We start from the raw sequence: 25,654 nt of genomic DNA on the forward strand, positions 1-25,654 counted from the left end.
GGGCCAGTTTGTTTACAGTCTATTTAATGTCAGGATTTTTCTCTTCTTTCTTCACCTGGACTCTACTGACTCTGCTCCTGTGGTTTTTAAACACTCTTAGAGCACAGCAAGGAGCCCTTTCAAACTAGCAAAGTAAAGTTGGCATGTCTGTACTGGGGGTAAGGGGAAAGAAAAGCAGTATCGGGGGGAAAAAAGAAAAAAAGGTGATGATAGTCCTTAGTCTGTTTTGATCTGTTCTTCATCCTCCTTCTCCAGCTCCTCTTCTCTTCCTTGTCCCACCAGTCCTGAAAGCCATCCACTGCCTCCTTTCATCATCAGTTAATATATTACTTTCTTAACTATCACCGTCTGCAACTAAGAAGTATAATCATCTTCTTTTGTCATTACTTCCTGACTTGGATTCTTAATTAAAACTGTATGGTGGTCTGTTGCAGAAGTATGAAAATCTTATTGTGTGTCGTTGTTAACATATGATTCAGGTTTTATTCAATTTTAGAGTAGGATTGTCTTGAGTTTAAAAAATGTTTATTATGTATTTCAGATTATTTTTTGTGCTTCATTATTCATACCAGTGACCTGTTAGAGCTGGTGTTTCTCCTGTCTTATGAATCCATACCTGAAAAGCTAACTTATTCAAAGTTACTATGTCCACACTGAAGTAGAATTACTGGATAATTTATTACAGGTTGAACAGCTTCTCATAACTAAGAAAATTAAAAAATGACTTAATGAATTGAGGAACGTCTGTGCAAATGCTCTTCTCATGTATGCCCCTAAAGATAGACAAGGGACAGATAATCACAAATAGCAATAATGCAGAACTCTTATATTTATCATATTCTTATATTTAATGTTTTTTTATTTGACATATATGGTAGACAGTCATTAGTAAAATAAAATTTCTATCAAAGCATAAAAGCTTTTTGCATGCCTGATTATTTAAAACATCTCTCCAGTACTATACAATAGATTAACACAATAATGTTACAGAGCTGTAATCACAGAAAAATAAACAGGATATTAAGACAACTGTGGAATTATGTCATTGGTGACTTAACAAAGATAGTATGGTTTAATTTCCATATATAGTGAGGACATCAGATCTGTTTGCTTTTGACTTTTAGTCTGCTGCATGTAATTCAACATTGTCTTTTGAATAATTTTTCAGCTCGAGATGCTGATGAGAGAGAGAAGTGGATTCATGCTTTAGAGGACACCATTCTCCGCCATACCCTCCAGCTTCAGGCAAGTTTCACTTTCAATTTTAATTTGTTTTACTTTCTTTTTTTCCAAAGCAATGGAGTACAACAGCATGACTGCTAATATCAAACATATCTTGTATAACACCTGGCTGTTCTATGGTCTATACAGTCAGATAAAGTATGACATCAGTATAGGTACCTGAGATTAGGTTCAAGTCTTTCTGTTACTATTTTCATGTCTTACCATCATGAAAAGTCAGTATATGACTTCTTTTTATTAACTCTTACTTTTAATTGGTAGTTCCAGACTGATCGTTGCACATTTCGTTCTTTTGTTTGTTTATTTTTGTTAAACTGGGAGTTAGTCCTTTTTGGGTCAAGCAGAATGAGACATGTGGAAGCCTGTTGTGTACTTGTACACAACCTAATTTTGAAATTAAAATGAGATGGCAGCATTGAACCTCTTTCTGGATGACAAAAATGGTAAATAGCTTATGTTTGAATCTACTGTGTGAGCTGGATATTGGTAGTTTTCTGGTTCTGAAAACAGATGGTTGGACTGAGGATGGTTCTTAGCGCTAGTTATCTAAGACCAGTTTCTGGCAATGTTCTAGACTCGGACATGTCTATAAGGCTTGCTAATCCTTTATTTTTGCCTTGGAGAGAAACACAAACTCTTCATGAAAGGGATTTTCTCATACTGGGTTTTTACCGCAAAGGTGTCTGATGACCGTGTAGGAACAGGTATTCATTATTTGTGTTGAGTAAAGGTTTGGTATGCTTTTGGAGTACAGCAAGAGAATTAGGTCTCTTTATGATTGACACTGTATAAAGAAAGATACATTAAAAATCCCTAATATCACAGGAAGAGAAGCAGGTTATAAAGACTGATTTAGATGACATTTGCCCAATCTAAAGTGTTAGAACAAGCCTCAATTTATCCCCTCCAACTTCGGGCGCTTGTGGTATCTCAGTCAATTTACTTTAATTTCCTGCTAAACAGTGGTTTTCAGCCTTTTTTGACTTACTGAAAACCACTACAAATTTTCTAGTGGATAGCAGATCCCTGGATAAAAATTCAAGTTTGACAATCAGCTTTGTATCCCTAGTAACATGTCATAAATATTTTAGAAGTAATCTCTCCATCTGGACAGAGTAGCTGCCCACAGACTGAAGAACTCTGATCTGCAGTGGGTCTGAGGAGACAGAGATTATCTCGAGGACAACATACGGATTTAGAAGGGCTGAGCCTGCCTCCCAAGGGATGCCTCTTTCTCCATCCTCAGCTTGGAGAGAGAAAGTGAACAGGTTAACGTAAGCAGGACTATTTAGGGTCTGAAGTGAAGTAAAAGTAATCTGTGCAGTTTTCTGCACCTGGAAGACTTTTTATGGCTTGGAGATAGAGAGTACAGAAGTGAAACACCAGAATATACTGTGGTTTTATCAAAATGTACACTTCCACACTCTCTGGAAATTGTGATTGTAGTTTTATTGGCAGACATAGATTTCATGATTGCAGCTAGTAATGGAACTGTTTCCCATTACATAACCTGTTCATGTTTCAGGAGTTTTTCAAGTAAGTGAGGAGGCATATTTAGATAAAAAACCCCTAAGTTAGTAATTTATCTAGTAATGTTTGAGGGAATATTTAAAAATCTAGAACTAATTACTAAGAAACATGTCATCATCCCTCTTAAATATGTCCAGCATTGAGCATAATACCTTGTGGGCCACTGTTGTGTGCTCACCATTCATTTTCAAGAACCTTGTTCAACGGGCCGGTCCCATGCCCTTTTTGTTTCTGAGGCCCTTATTTGTAGACTAGCTGGGATACTGTTTGCTTACACCCCAAATCAGGAGCTGTCAGGGCTCGCCATCTTCATCGACATGAGCTGCCGAGCAGATACCGGTTTAACAACGGCACAAGACGAGACCTCCTTGCAAAGCAGCTTTCCCCCATGCGTGAGGAAGAGCGGTCTCAAGTGCTGTTCTCCTGACGTGCAGGCGGAGTGAACAAGCTCTGTAGAGCCCGGTCTGAAGTCACGGAGGCTGCCTGCAGGCCCGAGCACCGGCTGTCTCTCCGAGCAGAAACCCCTCGGTGTTGACAGCCGGCCAGGTCCCGCCGGGCTTCAGCAGCGTGCTCCTGCCTCGGGCCGCTGGCTGAAGCCAGCGGTGCCTTTGGCGGGATGATCCCGGGCCCGCTCCGCACCGCGGCTTTCGTTTCGGTGACGGCAGGCGCGGCGCTGAGCCTGCCTCCCCTCACGGCGGGCCGCCGCTCCCCGGCCGTCCCCGCTGCCGGTGACCGCCATTCTCCGGAGGGAGGGGCGCGCCCCGCCCGCCCGCCAATCGGCGGCCGCCTTATTCGTGATGCGAGCGGCGGGGGGTGCCCCTGCCCTTTCCCTTGCTCCCCCCGCCGGAGGCGGCGCTGCCGGGGCCCGGCGGGCGGTCAGCCAGCCCCGCCGCTCCGCTCCGCTCTCCTCGCCGCACCCCGCGGAGGAATGGCCGGTGTGAGTACGGGGCAGGGAAGGCCGGGGCCGGTTGGGGGGTGGTGGGGGGCAGGTGTCAGGGCTGCCGGGTGTTCCCTCCGGGGCAGGTCCCCTCCCTGACTGGAACTGGGGCAGGTCCCCTCCCTGACTGGAAGCCGAGCGCTGCCTCGTCCCCGCGGCGGCCGAGCGGCTCCGGCCGCTGCCCTGCCCCGCCCGGGCGGGCGCTAGGGGCGGCCCCGGGGACCAGGCGGCAGAGATGGGCGTTAGGCAGCCCCCCCTCCCCTCCCGCCCCGGGGAGCGGGGCTCGGCAGGCGTGGGCTTTCCCCGCAGGGGGACTCGCGGGGTCTCCGGGAAGGGCTTTGGTGCCGTACCGGAGTGCCGGCGAGTTTCTGGGCGCCCTGCGTGCCCGGAGGGATGCTGCTTTCATCCGGTTACAAGAGCCCGTTGTATACAAACACGCCTTGGCTTCCATTAACATTTAAAACAAAACGCCGCTTCGTGCACTTGATGTTCTTTTGCTTTCCTTTTTATTTGGACGATGAAGTCAGATGAGTTCTTTGGGAGGATTATTGGCTCAACGGGTATGGATGGGGGGGTTGAGTGCTGTGGCAGAGATTATTTTCTGTAACGGTATTTTCTTAGTTTCTGTCGCAAACAGAAACATGGTTATTTGTCATAGAAGACATTTATGTGTCTGGTTTTGTCCAAAACGATAGCTCTTTTCTGAGTCTTTTTTCAGATTTTCATGGTGCTTTCAGTCTGTCTGTCCTCGGACTGGAGAGTTCAAGTTCGCAAAGTCAGGCTTTGATTAAGTTTTCTTTATAGTGCCAAACATGCATCTGTTAGATGTGAGAAAGCATACTGAAACCTAGGTAGTTCGTGGGTTGTGTGAACCAAATCAGAAAGGATAAGGAGTTAATGCGAGGTGGAGAGGTGAAGTGGTGTCTGGGTGTTCTCTAGTCTGATTAGTCTTGCTAATGTTATTTTTGCCTAAATGTCCTACTGTATTGTCCTTCAGTCTTTATAATGGAAGTGTTTTTGAAACACTTAAAAATAATTAAACACGCTACACCACCCCACCCCCCCCCCTCCCAGCAACAAACCCAAACTTGCAAGAGTGAGCTACAGTCAAGGAACTGAAGAACTGAGTCATAAATATATAGAATGAGTAAAGGGATCCTAGCTGTCCAGAGGGCTGACAGTTAGTAATGTTGTATCCAAACGGAACAAGAATAGGGAGGAAATGTTTCAGATACGCTTGTAATCTAATTTGTCTGAATTTTGAAACTGAAGTCTGTTGTTCTGCTTGCTGTGTTTTTGTATGTTCTTACATTAAAGGCATTACTAAAAACATGCGTAGTTTTTCTAGTATTGGCTTTGTCTATTGAAAAGTCCTTGAACAGCAGATGGTGCGGTAGTATTTGAAGTACCGTTCTGAATCCACCAGTGTTTTTCCCCTTACCCCTCCCAAGATGTTACTGTTGTGGCATTACCAGGTCAGTGGCTTTGCAGTGGCGGTATACATCAGTTGCTTTGCACTCCCAAAAAATAAGGGGAAGGGTGTGCATGGGGTGAAGATATATTGTGGCTTGGGTTTCTTGTTTGTCTGGGCAGAGGTAGGAGGGTATCTCAAGTTTTCTTTTGTTCCTCACCAGTGTCTTATGTCAACCAGCAATCCCATTCAGACAGGAGGTGCTTCTAGTCGTCTTGTTTAGCATAAACGTCCTGCTTTCCTTGTCTGTCTTGCAAGTGGCAGCCCAGTGGTTTTTGGCTCTGGAATCCTCCCATGTGAAAACCCCTTGAAGATAACTCATGTCTTTTAGGACCACAGTAACTTTATTCTTTGATCTGAAAAGACCATTGTTGAAATATGAGTCTGCCTAAAAACCAGAGTAACTCTATTCTTCTCATGCCTTAAGGGAATTCAGTAAAAAACAGAATAAATTTTAAAATTCTAAATGGCTGAACGTGTGCATGTATTCTGGTAGTGTTAGGATCCTATCTGTAGGAGTCATGCTCACTCTGAGCTGAGGGGATGAGCTTTGCAGTTTTTTGGGGGGGTTTTTTGGTTTTTGTTTTTTTTCCCTCCCCCTACTTCTTCCTGTTAACTGAAACTTTCACACTCATTCTTGCCTTTAATCCCATGTCTTGAAATGTACTTTTCCCCTTAGCTGTTCTAGTGCTGCTAGAGCATCTTGGTAAGTGTCTTAAAGTGGTAACTAAAGAGGTTGTTGAGAATTGCATAAAAGGCAACTAACTACCAACTTGATTTGAAAAATAAATAAAAATACAAAGCTGAAACCTGCATGTTCTACAAATAAGATGTCTTTCATGCTTTCTGAGTAGATATGACAGTGATAATCCACGTTAGAGAGTCTTTAAATACTTGCAGGCTACAAAGGATTTCCTACCCAAACTTATGAAAACCTTTCAGGTAATGCCCCAAAGTATTTCAGCCTCTGAGTGGACTCACTGTAGAGACAAAGGAACTGAAATTACTGTCAGTACAAAGATGGACTGTTTCTTACCACCATAAAACTGAAAGGAATTTAAAAAAATAAATTGCTTTGTAACTTGATACCTCCTTAATTTAAACAAGATATTTACTTCATAAGTAGCAATGAGTAGGGTAAGAAAACTATATACTAAGAAGTGGATCTGGGATGGTTGCTGTGAAGAGTGATACAATGGCTTAAATATTAAGAGTTACACCATGGCTTCACCAATACTTAAGAGTTGGTAGTGCTGCTGGAAGCAGTCCTGTCTCACTTCTCCTAGCAAAAGGGAAGAGGCAGTGTGGCAAGAATAGCTGAAATTGGAACTGGATTCACAACTGGCCCAAATTAAAACTACTTTTCCTGCTGCCTTCCCTTTCAGAGTTTAGTTTTAACTCAGATTAGTTTCCACATTGAGTTGATTATGTGGCAAGGTAAATGTTTATGCTGACTCAAAAGAAAAAGCAGAGTAAGGGTGAGAATAAACAACAGGGGAACTTATTTGTTTCTCATTCACTTACGCCAGCATAAAGTGTTTGTGAAACTGTATTGCTAGTATCGGCTCACTTAGTATCACATTAACCAGGCTGTTTGATGATGTGTCTAAAGCTGCAAACAAGAATGAAAGATGGAGTAAAACTTTCTTACATGTTTCTCTTAAGTATATTATATTGTTACTCACTGGCTTTCCAATGTTGCTTCTAGTGTGAGTCAAGAATGCTTGCATAAAACTAAGAACAGATTCTTTTAGATTAAGAATATATCCAATGTAGATGTGTTTCAAGTGCTGGTGGAAGGGCATAGAGTTAACAGGAATGCTGTCCTTTTTCAAATTTTGCTGACAAAGTAACTATGATAGTGGAATAAGCAGGTTAGTGCATGTGCATTATCTACCTTCATAATAAATTATGTAGGTAAATGTATGGGACTTTAGGATATATTTAGTATTTATGAGGTTTCAGAATTGTAACCTATGCTTTAAAAACAGAATTTTACATCAATGTGTAAACATTTCTGTTTTCTGAACTCTTTCCTAGAAGACCTGATAATATCTATAGCTACACGGTCTTTACTAAGCATTTTGTTTTGCAAAGCAGAAATACTGGTTTTTGGGTTTGGGTTTTTTTTAAGTGCAATATTCTGACTGTTTGGACATCTTGTATGCCTTCCAGAACTCACGCATTTGTTTTTAAACTTATTTTGAGACATTTACATTCTGAGCTTTAAATATTACTTAAAAATCTACCAGAGGAAAAAAATATGGTTGTTTTTGCCACAAATAAAAAGACAATAAGGTGGCATTGTTCAGTGGCTTACTAGTTGATTTGTTGTGGGTTTTTTTCAGTTTTCTATCAGTGGTTCTTAAAGGCAATGTCCTACCTGACAAAATCAAACATGCTGTGGGCAGGGGATACGTTTCTGATGAGGTGTTGAGGATGGAGGGAAAACACTCTGATTCCCTTCTTTAAACTAACTTCCACAAATTCTTTTTGTTGGACTTTGAATCCTAATTAGATGAAGAATATAGCATAAATATCTTCAAAAAGATAAGAAAGTCCTCTCTGCACAGCTTTCTCCTTTCCTCCCCCAGTAAAGCTATTGTACAAGGACAGCTCTTGTCAAGTCTTTGCTGTTGTTGCCTCTTTCTTTGTTTCCCTGCCTTCATTACTGTTCATTTTCCGCAGAGGTCATTATTGTAATGCTTTTATTTGAGAAATATATTTGAATTTTTCTGGTATGCTTCTTCTAAGGATGATGCAATCTCTTCATCCCATCATAGTTTGAAAGAACTAGTTTAAATTAGGCTGGAATTACTTCTCAGCATGGACAAGTTTTGAATACATATGCATTAGTGATATGTGTGACTTCTAATTTGGAGGACAAGGAAACAACATATAAACTCCCTTAGTGCTAGCAATTCTATGATGGAAATAAGGCTCATAATATGTATTTTTAATTGGTTTATATTTTGTTGTTGCCCTCCTGTTTACCCCTCCAAAAAAAGGGTCATGTATGAAGGCAATAATTTTGCAGGACTCCTAGCATGAGAGTTCTTTACTCAACCCCAGACCAGCATGTAAACCCTTTCCTAGGATAACCATCCTGTCTGCTTACTCCAAATTACTGGGTATCAGGCAGATCACGCTGGGAGATCGCTAATTGGGCACTTCAGTGTGCTGCTGGGCCCTGCTTTCTCCTTTCTAGCTGTAAACATTAGGATTGGCATGTGCCCTATAGAGTCTAGTCTTTAAGCTTTTCATATGTCCTGAAGGGGACATTCCAGAAGTTGTAGGAGGGAGGGATGGATGAGGGAAAGAATGCTATGTTAACCTTTTTCTCTCTTCTACAGAGTTGTTATCTATACCGGTTTCTTTGTGGGGAGTAGTCAGATACCAAATGTATTGTTTCAGGAGATGGTGGGCAGACTAGAAGTTAAATGAATTACTTGCTTCTGCAGCTAATTGATCTGGTAATGTAACTGTTAATTCCTTAAAATCTACATGAGGGTAGTTGTTATTTGAGGAAAATAAAGCATACTTACTGATAGATCTAGTTATTCAATGGAAAAACAGGTTATATTACTTTGGATTGGTAAGAAAGAATCAGTGTCTTTCCGAAGATCTAAAATAGTCTGGTGTCCTGTTCTTTTTTTTGTAATTTGAAGATACTTATTTTAGAATCACAGCATAACTTCAGCTGGAGAAGACCTCTCAATATCACCTGGTCCAAGGCCCTTCTCATTGTGAGACCAACTTCTACATTAGATCAGGTTGTTCAGTGTCAAATCCAGTTGAGTTTTGAACTCTGCCCTCCAAGGGTGGAGGTTCAACAATATCTGCAGGCAACCTCTTTTGTCAGTTTATGCATAGGTGAGCAGCATATAATACAAGTTTCTCATAAAAATTTGATTGCTAGTTCAGATGTGCAGTTTCCTAATTTACATGTTTAACAAGCTGTTAAATTGACTCTGCTCACGTGTTTCTTTTGAAGCCTCATTACCTACATGGCAGTGGAGGGAAGAAAGGGTCCCCTTTTTTCCTCTACTCTGTCTTTGGGTGGCCAGGTAATGAAGAAATAAGGATTTGGTATGCAAATCTGCACTTTGTATATCTGCTTTTTCTAAATTACTGCTGGGTTTGAAATATTGATTGCTTTTGTTTGCTCTTTATACAGTGGGTTTTTTTCTGTACTATTGCTAATCTTAATATTTTTGTCTTTCCAATGATCTTTTGGTTTTCAAGTTGAAAACTATGTGAGAACTTACAATTATTAACCTAATTTCATATAACACAGACTAGTAAATTTGCTCAGTAGGTTATAAAATTTCATCTAAACTGTCTTTATATGAACCAAGAGCAAGCTAGGAGTGAAGTGCTACAGCTTTAAGTACCTGTGCTTTTTTTCAAAATTATTTTCGTGTTTCATCTCTGTGCTATGTCATCTTGACGCTGTACTTGGTTTTATGGCTCTCTCTTTATGTTGATTGAAGTTTTAACTTTCTAGTAGAACTTTTTAGGTCACAATTTTCAGTCTGTGTTTGATGTGGATGTCTGCTCAGTTGTAACACTAAATGTTTTAATCAGCTTTTCCCTTAGTGCTAAGAGGCGGAAATTTAAGAATGGCATTTTATCTTTAAGCCACCTCTAAAAATACCAGATTGTTACATATTAGTAGTCATAGACTGATGAGTGAAATAAACCCCAACATTTTGTTGCTGCATACAGATAACTTGTATTGTAAACTATATTTCTGTGTCTAGTATCTTCAGCAGAAATTTACTGTATGGTTGGTTCATGCAGTTTTTGTATATGAAACCTGACCTCCAGAATTTTTTAACTGAACATGCTAGACCATTTGCTGAAATGATGGTGCCTGCTGCTAGCTGTACAGACAATTCTGTTTTCAACAAGGAAATAGAATACTAATTTCATATAGTTTCAGATCTAGTTTCAGTGTAATTTAAACTTGACTAGTTTGAGGGAGTGTCAGAAGTTTCTTGGTTGAGAGGACTCTCCCTTCTGCCTATTAGTTTATTTTTGGTAACTTGTTACGCTAGGTGTCCTTTCTTAATTTCTTGGCATAGTCAAAATGGTTGCTTTCTTCTCTTCTCCTCACTCCTCCTTGTTTCAAAACCCTATTTCTAAATTTGGCCAGTGTGGACTGTCTAATACAGGGTGAAGTATCTTTTTTTTTTTTTTTTTTTAATTGCTGGTTTACAAACTAATCTGTATGGATAGACTTACTCATGTAGAACTGTTGTCAAGATCTGGGTGTTAGCCTGGAGCACAGTTTAAGATTTGGCAAATGAATAAAGAATAATATCTTCTACAGTCAGTAGATGGCTTTATGTTTTAGGGTGTGCTTGATACTGTGCACGCAGCTTGACAGACATAAAGGCAAGTCATTCCTCTATTGCATGCAAATGTTCACGCCTCTAAAGAGCCATCAGTAAAGCTCTTAATATGATGGCCCATTACAATACAAAAATAAAAGAAACTATCTATTGGCAGAGAAAACAATGTGAAAGAAAAAGTTATGCTAATATAGAATTTCACAAATATCGATTGCCCATCTTCCCCCATACAGGTTTGGGGTTTTTTTCCGCCCCACTGGCTGATCTTTACACATTCAGGCTTTTGAGATTCTTGGCAGTCAAAACAGCACAGCTGATGGTTTCATAAGAGTTTGAAGTTAAGATGTCATATTTTAGATCAATGTGAATATAGAAAGTATTTAGGCTAGTAGGAAAGTCTTGTCACTGCTGTGATGTTCTTAGGATTATGTTTCTGTTGTAATTGATGTTTGCTTCTTTATCCTTCATGTTTTTTTTCATCCTATATATTTAACTTGCATTGTACAATTTTTTTAAGCTGGGAGTGCTTCAATATTTGTTTTGTAGTTCCATTTGCATTAAAGGCGTTATATAAATAAACCTTAAATGTGTTTACATAGCATATGTGCATGAAGTCAGAAGTAATCAATTTCAAGAATCCTCTTTTCTTTCCTGTAATTAAAGATGTGGTAACCCAGTGGGAGTTTGTTTGTTCAGGTCTTTAAATACGCATTTTATCAGTTTAAAGGTAGGGATTATATTATATGCAGAAGTGTGCTTTGAGTCTTATATTATTAAGGGAGACAAATTTGCAAGCAAGAAAATATAAATGTAATCATTCTCATGGCACTGACACTTTGTCCTTGTTGGCGTATGTGCAATGAAATGTAAGAAATCAAATATAGTGGCAAGGATGCAAATCACTGTAGCTGTAAAGGAACTAGGGCAACCAGGAGTAATAACTTTTAATTTTTCAGCTCAAAGGTGGGCCCATATTTAAGAAGAGATTTAGCACTTGTTAGTTCAGGTCTTTGCTAAGAAGCTGTGAGTTGAGCAGTATTGTCTGAAGTGTGAAAAGTGCGGTCATCCAATTGGGTATGGCTTTGTCTTCCTTAACTGAAATGTAAGAATATGAAATCACAAGACAGTCTTCAGAAAAAACGTGAATTCTCCTTTATATTTTCCAAAGAAACTTTAATTAGTGTAATTTAAGGGGATTTGTTCCATCATAAGTAATGAAATACTCTGTGTGATGATTATACCCCCACTGAAAATGTGTAGCAATTTGCTGTTACTGATTTAGCTGCAAATAGAAGACAAATGCGTTCAGCTGTGTGCCTGTGTTTGCACATGGCAGGATGAGAGGCAAGGCAACATTTTATCAGTCAGTTGGCAGGCAAAACTGTATTTTTGTTAACTTTTTTCCTCCTCTGAAACTCTAATTATATATTTGATTTTTATTTATTTATTTATATCTAGGGTGTGGATTCAGGATTTGTTCCCAGCGTTCATGATTTTGACAAGAAACTTACCGAGGCTGATGCTTACTTACAGATCTTGATAGACCAATTGAAGGTATGGTAACTAAATGGTGTATTTACTGTATTGGGAGTCTGCTTGTCCCTGTGGATTTCAAGGTCTGGTTGAAAGGAAGCTCAACAGAGGGAGAGTGTCATGTTTTATGCTTGACACGTGTTCTGGTAAATGTGGGATGCAGAGAATGCTCATCTGGCTGAGCTGACTGTGAAGTGGAGAAAACGTACCTCTTTTTATGTATGAAGTCTGCCAATGATAGATTTTATTTTCTCTTTCTCCCTAGTTTAGGATGTTACGTAAGTTCTAACTACTTCCGAAATAGATTTTTAATAGAAGTATAAAAATTAGAAGTTGTAAGCTAAGGGCTGAAATAAGCTGAAAATGGCTTTCTCTTAGAATGGATCTTGGGATTGTTAAAATAGTGTTAGAAAATCAGAATAACTCGAACAGATTTTATAGAATAGTTTACAATGACTGAAACATTCTTTTGTGTATATAGCATCAAGGAAATGGCAGAGATGACTTAAGTTTAATTTTAGAACAGAATTAAATCATTATATTGCTCATAGTATTTTAGAATTTATCTTGAGAAAATTTTGTCAAGTAATATGTAACTACAGTTGCAGATAGTTTCAGACTTTATTGCAGTAGTGATAGATAATCTGATTTTTGTCCTTGACTGAAAACATTCTGTAGAAATTATGTACAAATACAGTTCTTTTACACTTTGTACATGTATTTTAAGAGTAGATGGGAAGGTAAGGAATGATGAGGTTGTATCTCTCATACTCACCTTATTGAGAAAAACAGTTTATGCTGCTGGTGAGGACACTTTTTCCCATGACTCAGCAGGTTAAAATTGCTGTTAAGATTGCTTCAGTTCTGCTGGTTTGGGTTTTTTTCCCCCCCGATATAATAGGCAAGTATTGCATGTGGGATATTCAGCAAAAATTCAGTTGCAGGGGAGGGCGGAGAGGGGGAAGAGCATACCAACAAAAATGGAAGTGGGCAAAAGAGATGCAAACAAAGGTCAAGACTATACTGCAAAGACTTGATCAGGAGTTAGCTTTGTCTTCTGCTCTGGAGCCATCTAGCATGCTTCTCTGAAGGAAGGTACTTAAATCTTTACACCTTCTAATTGTTACTTCAGGCCAACTGGGGGGAGGGGATATAGGAATTAGTTAAAAATGAAAGAAGAGTGAATTTGAGGATGGACAGAGACCAAGACTACAGTCTTTTTTTAGAACCAGAAATCATCCCTCAAGGGAAAGGGAACACACGAGTAGGTTTTAGGCAGGCGGTTGAGTGAAGAACTGTAGCTCACCTACTAAAAACTAGAGCCTCTTTTCTGAGCAAGGGTGGTTTTGATGAACTTTTGAGCATTACCCTTAATCATTTTTCTTCCTTGAACAATGTGTACTTAATGGTTGGTTGTATGTGCACCTTAGAGTGCTCTTGGAGGCAACTTTTAACTGCTTCAGCTCAGCTTGCATTACATACACATATGGGCTTTTCAGTAAGAATTTGTTTCACTTTGCTTAGCTGCATTTCATATTCCAACTTTTAGAAAACAAGTAGAAGTTAATGCTGGGAAATCACTACATATCTTTGCAAAAGAAGTGCTTCCAAATCTTACATGAATTGAATCATGTGCCTGAGTAACAAGGTACCTGAAAGGGTTGATAAGGGTTGAGGCTGTTTTGGTAAGCACTCTGTGTGCTCCAAAGGTCTTTGCTGAAATAAAAGAAAGGCAGTTTGAGGCATTTTAATGAGTGTCACTTTTACCACTTAACCTTACCTTTTTGTTCAAACTATGGTAGAACCATGCCAGACTGAGCTGTGGACGTAGCTGGGATCTGAGATTTGGTCTCTGGCAGTATGGGATAATGTGAGAAATTAGTTACAAATTTGTTATATGTTATATCACAAGTGCTGTAAAGAAATATTAGGCAAAAACTGCTTTGAGTCATAATACCAAGGTAGTATAACTTATGTGCTTATTAAATGCTTTTGGCTTTGAAATTTCGGTGTTTCTGGCTGATATTAAATGAAAAAATAACACTTTCAGTATTTTCACAAGTGTCTCTTTCTTCTAGCTCTTTGATGAAAAACTCCAGAACTGCAAAGATGATGAACAGAGAAAAGCAAGTACATTTTGCCTTAAATATTGCTTATTTTGCTTAATCAGATGGTTTTGTGCATCAATTTGCAATAGTCTATAGAAATTTAAAGTAAGGTTCACATTTGTCGAGTTGCCAAAATCACCTAAAGCATTTTGAATAACTGGTAGCATTATTTGCGTTGCGAATAGGTTGCAAACAAAATTTTTAGTAATACTGGGTGTCATAACATTAAAAAAGATTTCAGTCTGTAGGAAATGATTACTCTTCTGTTATCCAACCATCTAAAGCATTTTAACTTAAATTTGCTGGTTTTTTCATCTTTAACAAGAATGAATGTTTAATGTTTGTAGGAATAGCAAAGCTATTCTGAAGGAAAAAAAAATACTAAGAATCCTGTATTTCACATAATCAGTCTATATCCTGTGTAGTTCTGCGACTAGCACGCCACATGTTGGAAGTCTGAGAATACCTTAATTCATTCACCGTAGATGAGGATGCCAAAAGTGTAACTTGCTATGTGGGGAGCAATACTTTTTTAGTGAGGCTGTAATTCACTTAAGTATTGTGTATTTTTTTGCATCCCCTCCTATTCCATTTCAAAGTCAAGTTTGTAGGTCAGAGTTCAATCACCATGTTTAAGAAAGGGTAGCAGATACCTTCGGTGGTGTGGGTTTGGCGTTAAGTAGCATGCTGGTTTTGTATGTTAATTTGTGTGGTGTGGAGGAGGCATTTAACAATTTCTTATGAAGGGTTTATTACTGAAGAGTTGCTTGGTTTTTTTCAGCAAAAGCGGTAATTTCAATATCATAAAGTAGTGGTGTATTTCATCCTAGTTCCCTCCCTCCACTCAATTTCACTTGTGAAAAACAAGCTCAAGTTCTCTTGGTGTTTGGTTTCAGTTTTGAAATAATTTGATGCTTTCTGTGATTAGTTTACTTTATAATGGTTGTGACCTTTCACGTGTTATCCGTCTTGTTTGATGTGTTATGTGGCGTCTTAGGGACTTCACAAGCGATGGTCTTTCTGGAGTTCTTTTGCATGTACAGGCTTTTAAAATAACTTTGAAGTACAAGTGTTCTCTGTGTAAGTGTGTTTAATCTGTAGACAACTGACTAAAAGAGTAAGATCTAAAGATTTTGTATTTCTCCTTCAGTGTGTCTTACTGGGAAGAGTTCTCCTTCAATTTTGACCTCCCTCCAGATGCTACTTTGCAGATCAGGCAGTACTTTCTTTTTCCCTGTCACAGTGCTTCTAATCCCTGGAGACTTTCTGCATGTTGTGCTGATTTCTTTCTTTATGTCTGCAAGGTATCTATGGAACAGACAGATTGACTTTATAGAGAAAGCAGGAGGCCTGTTTAGAAGAGGTCAACTTCCTCTGGTTTTAAATCTTGATGGTTGTTGCTATTACTATAGATTCCATTTACTCTCTATTAAATATGAAAAAGACTTGGGCAAAGCACTTTTTGATCATGTCTCTTCCTGTACTAAGGCAGCTAAGAGGTTTTTTGATACTGTATTTAGCAGTTTTTCTATTTGTTTATGGAAGTATGGTTCAGCTATCAGACTATGAGCTGAGTGTAACCTGCAGGATACTTCCATCCAACCCACAGTTTTTTCCTCTGAGGAAACAAGATTTGGTTATTTGAATGTTACATGCTTCCCAACTAGCTGAGTGCTGTTTTCTGCAACTGTTTATGGCCAGGCATTTAAAACCTCAGCTATTGTTTTTTCCATGCATACAGAGCATTGGATGAGCTGGTTTCTAGTTACAGAATATTTGGTCTTTTGAGGATAATGGTATAGGGTATAGGTGTTCTGAGATGCTTCAAGATCTCTTGGATATCTTCTTTCTGAGACATAGTAATCTGTTGCACTTGGAGAAGGCAGTGCAGATGTAGACTTGATGGATTTTGAAGACTGAGAAATATTGTGATTATCATGAATTCCCTGTGTTATATCAATATTCCTGGCAGAAGTACAACACTGCCTAGTGGGATCATACTGTCTTGCAAACCTGCTATAACTAGCAGTGCTGCCAGTTTTGCTGAATCTACTGATGGAGTACAATGTATATATCCGATTACATAGGAAGTAAAAGAAGGTGCGTGATCTGAGGGTACTGGCGTTTCAAGGTGAAGACAAGATAGGACCTTGCTTTCTTACAGTGTTAGCAGTATTACTGGTGAGAACTTGAAGTGAGCTTTTCTGTTCAGTTTTGTGAAACTATCTTGACCACACATATTGGGGAGTATAAAACTGTAAGCATTCAAAAGCATCAGAACAGTGAAGAGGTGTATATTTGGCAGGCTGGAACAAAGCTGACGTTACTTAACAAGATTTTGGAGGGAAGTGTAGCCTGCTTAAGCCCTTTGGTTCACAACGAGTACTTTTTGTGAAGTAAATCCAAGGCTGAGCACGCGGATTCAGGTTGTACCTTTCTGATTCTGACTATGAGTCAGCTACCCCTACGTGCCTCTGCTGCCTCTCTTTGCTGGACGAGCTGATCCCTCTGTAGTCACATGATTGTTGAATGAGGCAAAAATCATGTTCAATGAAATAAAATTAGCTTTCTGTTGGATCACCAGTGGCTTCATAAAAAATCAGATGTCAAGGAGGTGCAACAAGCAGCAAGTAGATGGAGTAGTTTCAGCAGCAGCCTACAATTTGATTAGATTAGATATAGCATGTGGCTGCATTCCACAAATGTAAGTCTGCAGGAAATTGATGTTTTATTTCAAAATATGTGTATTCATTACCTAAAACTAGGGAAACTGTCTTATTAAAATTTTATCTTCATCAGTTTTCAAAAAGTAGGGATGTTGAAGAGAGAAAATTGTGATAACTTTTAGTAGTAAATTATATTCTTTAATTTTATTTTTATTAGTAATGTTTTTTATCTTTAACATACCTCTTTTTACCTGCTTATGATTTTTCTTGCAATTTTGTATTTTCGAAATTATCTGTATTACTTTAATGCAAGTTTAAACAAAAGATATTAAAAATAAACTTACAAGGATTGTAGCAGCGTGTATACATAGCAGTGTATTTCTGTACAATTGATGAGATGAAATACAAGCATTCTGCTAACTTCTCCAAACCAACCACTCTTGTAAGCATGCCAGTTTTGTTGCTAGCAATCATCCAGTTGTTTTTCTCTCCCTGTGTCATGTCTATAGTGTGTTTGTATAAGATCTTACGGGGGAGAGTTCACAAACTTTTTTAATGCCTGCTTACATCACTGTTATAGAATAACATGTTGCTCATGAAAATCCAGAGGCTTCCATATCAACGTTTGCTTAGGCCTAAAGAACAGGGCCGGTGCTCTTTAGAAGGGTGTTCCCAGGGACTGAGTCTGTCTGACTTGCCTGCATTGTTATCATAATTTTGTGTACATATGAAGAAGACAATATTCCAGTTCCGTGTGCTGTGTCCTTGCAAGGTAGCCATACAGCACAAATGTGAAAAATACTGGATTAATGCATCCTGTTACTACTTAAGTTGGCCAGCTCACAAGGAATTCATTTCCATAGAGGAAAAAATTATGACTGTGTAATTTGTAGATAGGCCTTGAAAACCAGGGGTCCTGAGGTTTTTCCCATCTCAGATCTTCTGTGTGATCTTGGACAAATTAGCCTTTTGTCTGTACCTATGTGTAAGAATAACTATGTCTTAGTCTATTGTTTGGAAAATTACAGATGGGTAGGGGGAAAATAGTGCAACTGAATTACATTATATGGCCTGACATCACTTTCAGGTTTTCAGCAAAGATGGTATCAGTGAGGGGAATAAGATATCAATTTATTTGGTGTGTAAATACTCTATAACATGTTGGGGAAAAAATAGGTAAAGAATAATCAAAACTGCTGATGCTGCCTACAGTTGGCTATAAGGCTTTGAGACTGCATGATTTATTTCAGCTGCATAATCTTTGAGACTGAATGATTTATTTCAGCTGCATAATCTTTCATCTGACAAGATCTGTATGTTTGGGTACATTGCCTATTCTATTTTGGTGCTAAAAGGCTCAAAACTTCACTGCTGTCATATTTAAAATGATTTTTTCAATATGTGTTGATGAAGTTTGGACTGGAAGTACAGTAGAGACATGAAAAACAAAAACAAAACAAAGGAATTTTTAGCTGTTGGCTAAAAATTTACCTGTTGGCTATTTCTCTGCTAGCAGCAGAAGTAAATGCAATATAACTTTGTGATATAAGATCCCTGATGTGCTATTTCCTAGATCAGCATGGTCCAGTCTTTCCAGTGGAAAAGGCTGAGGCTGGGTGCTGTTTGGCTACCTCTTGCCAATTAATCATGAAGAAAATGTACAGTATCCTTACGAACAGCGTATAGAACAGAGTATAACTGAAAAAATTTTCCCTAGATATTGGCTGGGAAGCTGTCACCTTTACACACTTTGATTATTCAAGAATCAAAAAGACTGTGACTCAAGTCACATGAGACATTCATATTAATCAAAACAAAGAGGTCCTGTAATTGAATTAGTAGAGGTTCAGTGCTGAGTCCAATTTAATAATTTTGCCTTCTGCAGGCAGACCCAAGGACATCAACAGGATGCATATGCTTCTTAGATAGGTCATGCTTATGTGTAAAATGGCATGCAGATGCTTTTGCATGCCTGAAGTGCAATTCCACACAGGAAATCTTAATGAACCAGTGTCTCTAGATAAAATTAAGTACACAGATTTCCAGACGCACTTTTACTGGAGGCACTTAGAGCAAGAACGCGTGTGCCCTGTTATTTTCCATGATTTTTTTTTAAACTGTGCTTAACTGCGTATGTTTATTATACTTGAATGATGGTAATTTCAAGTAATACTGATTGTTGAAATGTGTCACCATTGCACAAACTGAACTTAGAGTGAATTTTCATACTGCATTGTATTTCTGTTGATGTTATGCAAAACTGAAGTGTAGACTTGGATGGGTAAATATGTATAATGTCACTACTGAGAAATTCCTAACCTTGTCATCTTTAAGCTTTAATTATCAGTTTGATGTCTGTCTTGTCAATTACAAAATGAAAATTGTGTCTATATACAGAAATAGCCTTTAACATGTTGGTTGCTTTTTTTCCTCCCCCAATTTAAGATTAAAATATAGTGTTTGTATAGTATTTAGGTCAAACTAGATGCTGGAAATTCTGTGTTTAACCACATTATTTTGTTTTTTCTTTTACAGAAAATCGAAAATCTCAAAGAAACAACCAGTGTAAGCTTACTTAATTTTTATATCTATTATATACGGAATCTGAAATAGACCTTATGTTCTTGGGAAAGTTTTTAAAGCTTTTTACAGGAAAGTGGGAATCCATATTGGGTCCAACAGTGTGATGACAGAGGCAGCCTGGTTCTGGTGCTGTCTTCAGATTTATGTCTAGCACCTTAGAATCATAAAATCATAGAATAGTTGAGGTTGGAAGGGACTTCTGAAGGTCTGGAGTCCAACCCCATGCTCAGAGCACGGTCAGCTAGAGCAGGTTGCCCAGGATCAAATCTAGTTGGGTTTTGAGTAACTCTGAGGATGGAGGCTCTGTAACCTCTCTGGGCAACCTATTCCACTCTTTGATCATCCCTAGAGTAAAAAAGTGTTTTCTTATGTTTAAGGTGAATTTCCTGTATTTCAATTTGTGGCCATTGCCTGTCGTCCTGTCACTGGGCACCACTGAGAAGAGTCTAGCTCTGTCATTTTTTTACATCCTGCCATCCCAATCAGATATTGATGCCCATTGATAAGGTCTCCCCTAGCTTTTTCTTCTCCAGATTAAACAAGCCCAGCTCTCTCAGCCTCTCTTCACATGTCAGTTTACCTGCTTGCAGCACTGCGAAAGTTTGAAGCTGACCTCTGTTTCACCCTGGCAACCTGTGTTGTGTTCAGTTTTTGGAAACTTCAGTTTTCTACTGCTTTAAAAAAAAAGGGGGGAAGGGAAAGTAGAGGTTCTGCAGGAATGAGTGTCCATTTAGTTCTTGCCCAAGATTTCAGTTAATATTCTGTATAAGTAATGAAAATACCTGTAAATACAAAATATTACAGGATAATAATACAAGGGTTTTTTCTGTTATTTTTGTTTTCCTAGAGCATGGTAGAATCAATAAAACACTGCATTGTGTTGCTACAGATTGCTAAAGTAAGTACACTGTAAACTATTTTGAATTTTAATTATACAGCATTAATCTGTGTGAAAACAATTGAAATCTAAAAGTGTGTTTTGTATGATCCAGGTTATATATCTAAAAAAATTAGTATAAATTGATTTATGCTACTATTTTAATGAAGTTTCTGAAATACTGAGTTCCACAGCAGACAGTCCTGTTAATGTTCGTGGTAACAGTTGTGTTGATGATATAGCTTTTCTTTTGAGATAAAATTTCTTTTGCAGAGTTTGCTATTAGACTAAATAAGAACTTAAATATAAGTGTGACAGAATAGAAACTTAACAAGACTCTTCTTTCTGCTTCATTTAAGAATATGACTAACAAATAGAAAAAGGGAAAATTGTGATGTTCATCTAAACTGGTTAGGCAAGGTTTTTTGTAGGTCTGAAGTTCATGGTGATGTTGGAACTTCTTGAAGTAAGAATTGTATTATTTGAGAATGCAATATGAGTAACGCAGTCACTTTTCACTGCTTTTCACTTAAATGTTTTGTTGCTTTTTAAAATTTAGTGAGATTTGGATTTACTTTTTTTGTCAAGTTCTGCTTTTACAGGCCTTCATGTACTATATTTAGGATATGTTAATTGTGAGCTGCTGATTTATACCTTGTGACCAAAGCGAAGGAAGATGGTGTTTTGCAAAGAAATTAATTTATGGCATTTTCAGAATTTAAGGCTGAATTTAATCAGAACACATTCTGATTTATTCAGAAATAGGTTTAGGCGCTTCAATTTTTTTTTCTATAGTCTAGATCACCTTTTTGTTTTGTAGCTTTCAAATACAATACTGCTGTTTGTCTTCATTATAGATGCCAGGTACAATGTACAACATTTTGAGGCCAGTGAAAATTGAAGTATTTAGAACCTTGCAGGATCAGAAGTCATTCACTAAAAGGATCAGTGCATATTTTGTGAAATTCAGATTTCATATCAGTAGCTTAAATTCTGAAGAAAAGGTTTCTAAGTTAACAGGCTTATACAAAACAAAAAATATTTTACAAGTAGTAGGGTACATTGAAATGGTTTTGTGCCACATGAATCTAGAGCTAAAACAGTCTTTACTTAACATACAGTGATACTATTTGAATTCTTCACTGCAGTGATAGCAAGAAAAGCCTTGTCAATACTTAATAATTTGCTGTTATTTAGTACTGGGTATATTTAGAATTTTTTTAGTACAGTGAAACCAGTAGACTATACGTCATTCTTTGGGGATTTGGTGGAGTCAATTATAGATAGATTAGATGGTAGTATACTAGTTTTCTTACACAGATATATGTGACTTGCTGTATTAAGGTAGCTGTTGGAAAAATTGTGTGCAATGAATGACTTGCTCATTTTTTTGTTAATTACTATATAAATGTATTTAATAGTTGTTATTTTCACAGAGGTTTAGTTCCTATGAAATTTTGCTCTTTTTAAAAAAGCTCTGCTATGTAATCAGCAAATCTGAAAAAGCAGAATTATAACCTGCTTTTCAGGTTCTTGATCAAAGCTGGCAATAGGTGGCTGAGTTAGTTTTCTTGTTTCTATTTGAATATCAAATTCCATTTCTGTTATGGGTAAGTTTATTGGGGGATAGACAAAAAGCATCTTGTGCTGATGCTAAGCACGCTTTGAAGTTGGTTAGGTGGTTTGCTGATAATGGACAAAACTGAACTTGTAGTGGCAGATGTAGTCATTTTTGATCAGGTTCGGTGCTTTACTACTCCAACTACCATATAAGTGTAAAGGTAGGTAGAATTTGGGTCCCCCAAAGATACTAAGACTTGCTTTCTGTTACACTAAATCAGACCTTGAAGTCCTCCTTTCAGTACTAGTAAATATTAACCAGTGTAAATGGATGGACTTATCCATTGAGGAGTGGGGTTTTTTTTGTTTGTGTTTTGCTAAACCATATCTAAAGCTCTTGTAGAGCTATTGAAGATAAGGTGGTTTAAATGAGTGGTTTATGGACAACTAATTGGAAGACATTGGTCCACATATAGTGAAAAATACCCTCTATAAATCTTCCTGCAATTTTAATAACCTTTATTCTGCTTCATCTCCATCTTCTTTCTCTCTCTCTCTCAGGCAACTATTGTTGACTACATGGCAATTCTGTTCCCCCTTCCTCCCCCCCTTTTCTATAAACTGTGTTGGTATCCTGATTTCTTAGTGCTGTAGGAAATCAAGAATACAGGGGGTTTGGGCTTGTTTTTGCAGTTCTGTAAGTTGCATGTGTATGAAGCATTATATATGTAAAAATGTATTGTGTCTGACTGATAGCTTTCTGTTCTCCAGTATGGAACCTTTTAAGATTCTGCAAGTTTTTTTCCCAAAGCTGTAAGGCAAGTATGGCTGCTGACTTACATTGCTGAAAATAAATCATATTAACACCACCCCTGCACCCCATTTTTACTTCTACAGTGCCTTGCTCATTAGGAGACAGACTTCGCAATCACTTTCTGGGTGTTTGGTAACTTGAAAATTGTTATCACTTCTCCATATACTCAGAACATCTGTTTCAAACACACAGCCGTTTAATATTTGGATGATTTTGGTACATTGAGGCAAACCTGGTGTTTGGGGTTTTTTTGTTATGTTTTTTAATTGTGTGTTATGTTGAGCTGTGTCATCAACTCTTGAAACAACCTGCCTTAGGACTTGGAACAGTTAAATTTTCATTAAACTTACTGGTAAATCAAGTGTGTAATCATGCCACTTGTACTTGAGGTGACCCAAGGCATTTTCAAAACAGTGAAGTAAATACCAGCTAAATAGGAATATGTTATAATACATACATTGCTTATCAAAAAGCAATCAAAATAAACTAAGTGGGATGGATAGGTGGAGCCTTTGACTTGTGTTGTCCCCTTTGTGTGTATGGCAGTTGAAGATGTCCAGCTTTGCTGATGTGTGTGTTGTAAAATATATGTAATGGTCTGTTAGTGATTTGGTAAACTACAGTCTTAGAAATATATTATATGTTTTATGAAGTAGCTTTTATAATTTAGATATTTAGTTTTGCATCTTTGCCTTCCCTTTTTCACTCCATCATTTCTGGTGAGTCTTGCCTGCCTAGTTTTGTGGCATTTCTGCCTTCCTTACCTTATCAACGTGCCACGTTGCTGATTGTGCATTACAGTCAGGTAGGATAGCAAGCTTCAGTACCAATGCAGCATCTTTGTGTTTTATCTCTTAGGTCATAGAGATGATAGCTTAAGATGGAAATTTTGTATGTTGAAAAAAATTAATATATTTGGATTGCAGTGTTATTCTACCTTCTGTGTGTGTTAGTTTGCAACCTGGTGGAACTCATTGCCCTTAGTGTTGTTTTTCTCATGGAAAGCCTTGCTTAAGAAATGTCAACTAGCAGACATGAAATTTGAGCAGCCTATTGCCAAATATATAAGCTAAGGAAGAATGTATAAAGTATCAAAACATAAGTATGTGCCAACTTTCTTAATACTATTTACAGCTTTTTTTTTTGGTCTTGTTCCTCTTTAACAACTGGAAATCTGGGGAAATACTCTGCAAACAAGTCTTAAGATTTACACTAAACAAAGCTATGGATTGATGTATTGGCTAATATGAACTTTGCAGCAGAAGTTATTTGGCTTAGAGTTCAATAAAATTTATACCATTGCTGGTACAGTGTTAAAACTATGCTAACTGTAGATTGGCATTAACTTGTCTGTTGCTAGTGTAATTTCCCCTGATGGCAGTTTTATTCCATGCATTGCCTGCTCTTTCACATATGCTTCTAGGCAAAAAAACCCAAATCCTAGATTATAAATAATCTAAAAACAGTTTAAAATCTAATGGATATAAAAAACCAAAAGTTAAAAACACTTAACTTATAAAGGCACTTCTGCGTTTCAAAAGCAAAAAGTGCTTTTGAAAACTTGACCTGTATGCTAATCATAGTTCTCTAGAAACTGAGAACTTTGTGTCTTTTGGTTTTCAGGGACTCATTGGTGCTGCAGACCATGTTTTGGGGGGGCTCTTAGCTATTTGGGAAGAACCTACCTTGTAAAGCGTAATTGTATTCTGCAGTGCAGAAACAGTATTTTAAAAATTGTTCAAACTTGTGTGCACAGATCCTTAGAAAATGCTAATCCTCAGAGGTGCAGTGACTATGTATAGAATTGTTTCTTCTAGGTTTAGTTAGTGTATCAGATGATGAGGAACATTTTATGGCTGAAAATGTAAACATTCCTGAGAGAAACTTGCTGTTCTCACTTAACACAGAACTGATAAGTCATACAAGATTGTTATGTTGATATTTTTAACATTTTTTCCTTAAGGACCAAAATAATGAGGAGAAGCACGCAGATGGACTTATAGTAAGTTTAAATCTAATCTTTATCTCCCTTTATTTCTGCAGAACATGTGAACAGAGACCTGAATTTCCACTCATTTTGCAACATACTTCTTCCTTTCTCTAATTTACTGCTTCAAGTGTCTTGTTAAAATTACTGTTGAGTCATTAGCTTCTGATGTTGGCTAACACCCTTGCCTTTAGAAAATACAGTGATCAGTTTTATACTGAGTGTCTGAAGTGGCAGTGTTATGACTGAATGCTTAGATAAAAATCTGCCATGTGAACAGATGACAGGGAAATTATTGGAATAGAAATAGTTTTGTGTTCCATCTGAAGTATCTTTATGTATGAAATAGCTATCTGTGTGCTTCAAGTAGTTTGTCTTTTCTACAGTGCTGCTCATTTGATGCAAAGTTGTATTATGTCTGTTTAAGCAAAGCTTCTTCTTTAATATAACATCTGCATTTTTAATGTAACTTCTGTCATCTTTGATTTCAGTCACATGTGACTTCTTTCTTCTCTTTTTGTCACTTGAGTACATTTCAGATACTTTTAATAGGAGATTGGCTTCAGTAAAACATAACTCTAAAAATCATAGTGTGTTCTCATTACAGTTGACAATAATTCCCAAGCTTTATTTGTCTTTCTGTTATATACAGCTTTAGCGGTATGATTTTCTGGTATGAACTTTGGAGTAAATATGCACATAGAGGTTTTGATTTCGTGCTTATCATAAATAAGACGAATGATTACCCTGTGGATAGTCATGTAATTCAGGTCTTAGTGTAATGGAATAGGTTCTGTTATGTGCCCTGGAAAAGAGAGGTTATGCAGCTAGACACTACCCCAGGCAGAGGTGGTATACACATTAGATCTGCAACTCGGAAATTTCATATAGATATTACAACTTACTATAGTCTGAATTTGATTAGCCACTGTTCTAATTGTATGTCAGCTGGCTTATACTGGGGAGAAAAAAAAAGTATTTCTGTAAGA

The 25,654-nt window shown here is 37.8% G+C and overlaps 1 protein-coding gene across 2 annotated transcripts in view; it reads left to right on the forward strand.

Moving 5' to 3' along the window:
* OSBPL9 (oxysterol binding protein like 9) overlaps positions 1 to 25,654 on the forward strand; it is a 64,860-nt gene that overhangs the window by 25,399 nt on the left and 13,807 nt on the right. The window contains exons 4-9 of one of the 2 annotated variants that reach the window (XM_075037090.1): positions 1,169 to 1,245; positions 11,996 to 12,091; positions 14,149 to 14,196; positions 19,380 to 19,409; positions 20,275 to 20,325; positions 24,642 to 24,680. In XM_075037090.1, coding sequence (XP_074893191.1) covers positions 1,169 to 1,245; positions 11,996 to 12,091; positions 14,149 to 14,196; positions 19,380 to 19,409; positions 20,275 to 20,325; positions 24,642 to 24,680 — 341 coding nt within the window. The remainder of the gene's footprint in view (positions 1 to 1,168; positions 1,246 to 11,995; positions 12,092 to 14,148; positions 14,197 to 19,379; positions 19,410 to 20,274; positions 20,326 to 24,641; positions 24,681 to 25,654) is intronic. The other variant, XM_075037091.1, reaches the window with a different exon arrangement.

This window comes from Buteo buteo, chromosome 10 (assembly GCF_964188355.1).
Source record: "Buteo buteo chromosome 10, bButBut1.hap1.1, whole genome shotgun sequence".
Classification (NCBI taxonomy): domain Eukaryota; kingdom Metazoa; phylum Chordata; class Aves; order Accipitriformes; family Accipitridae; genus Buteo; species Buteo buteo.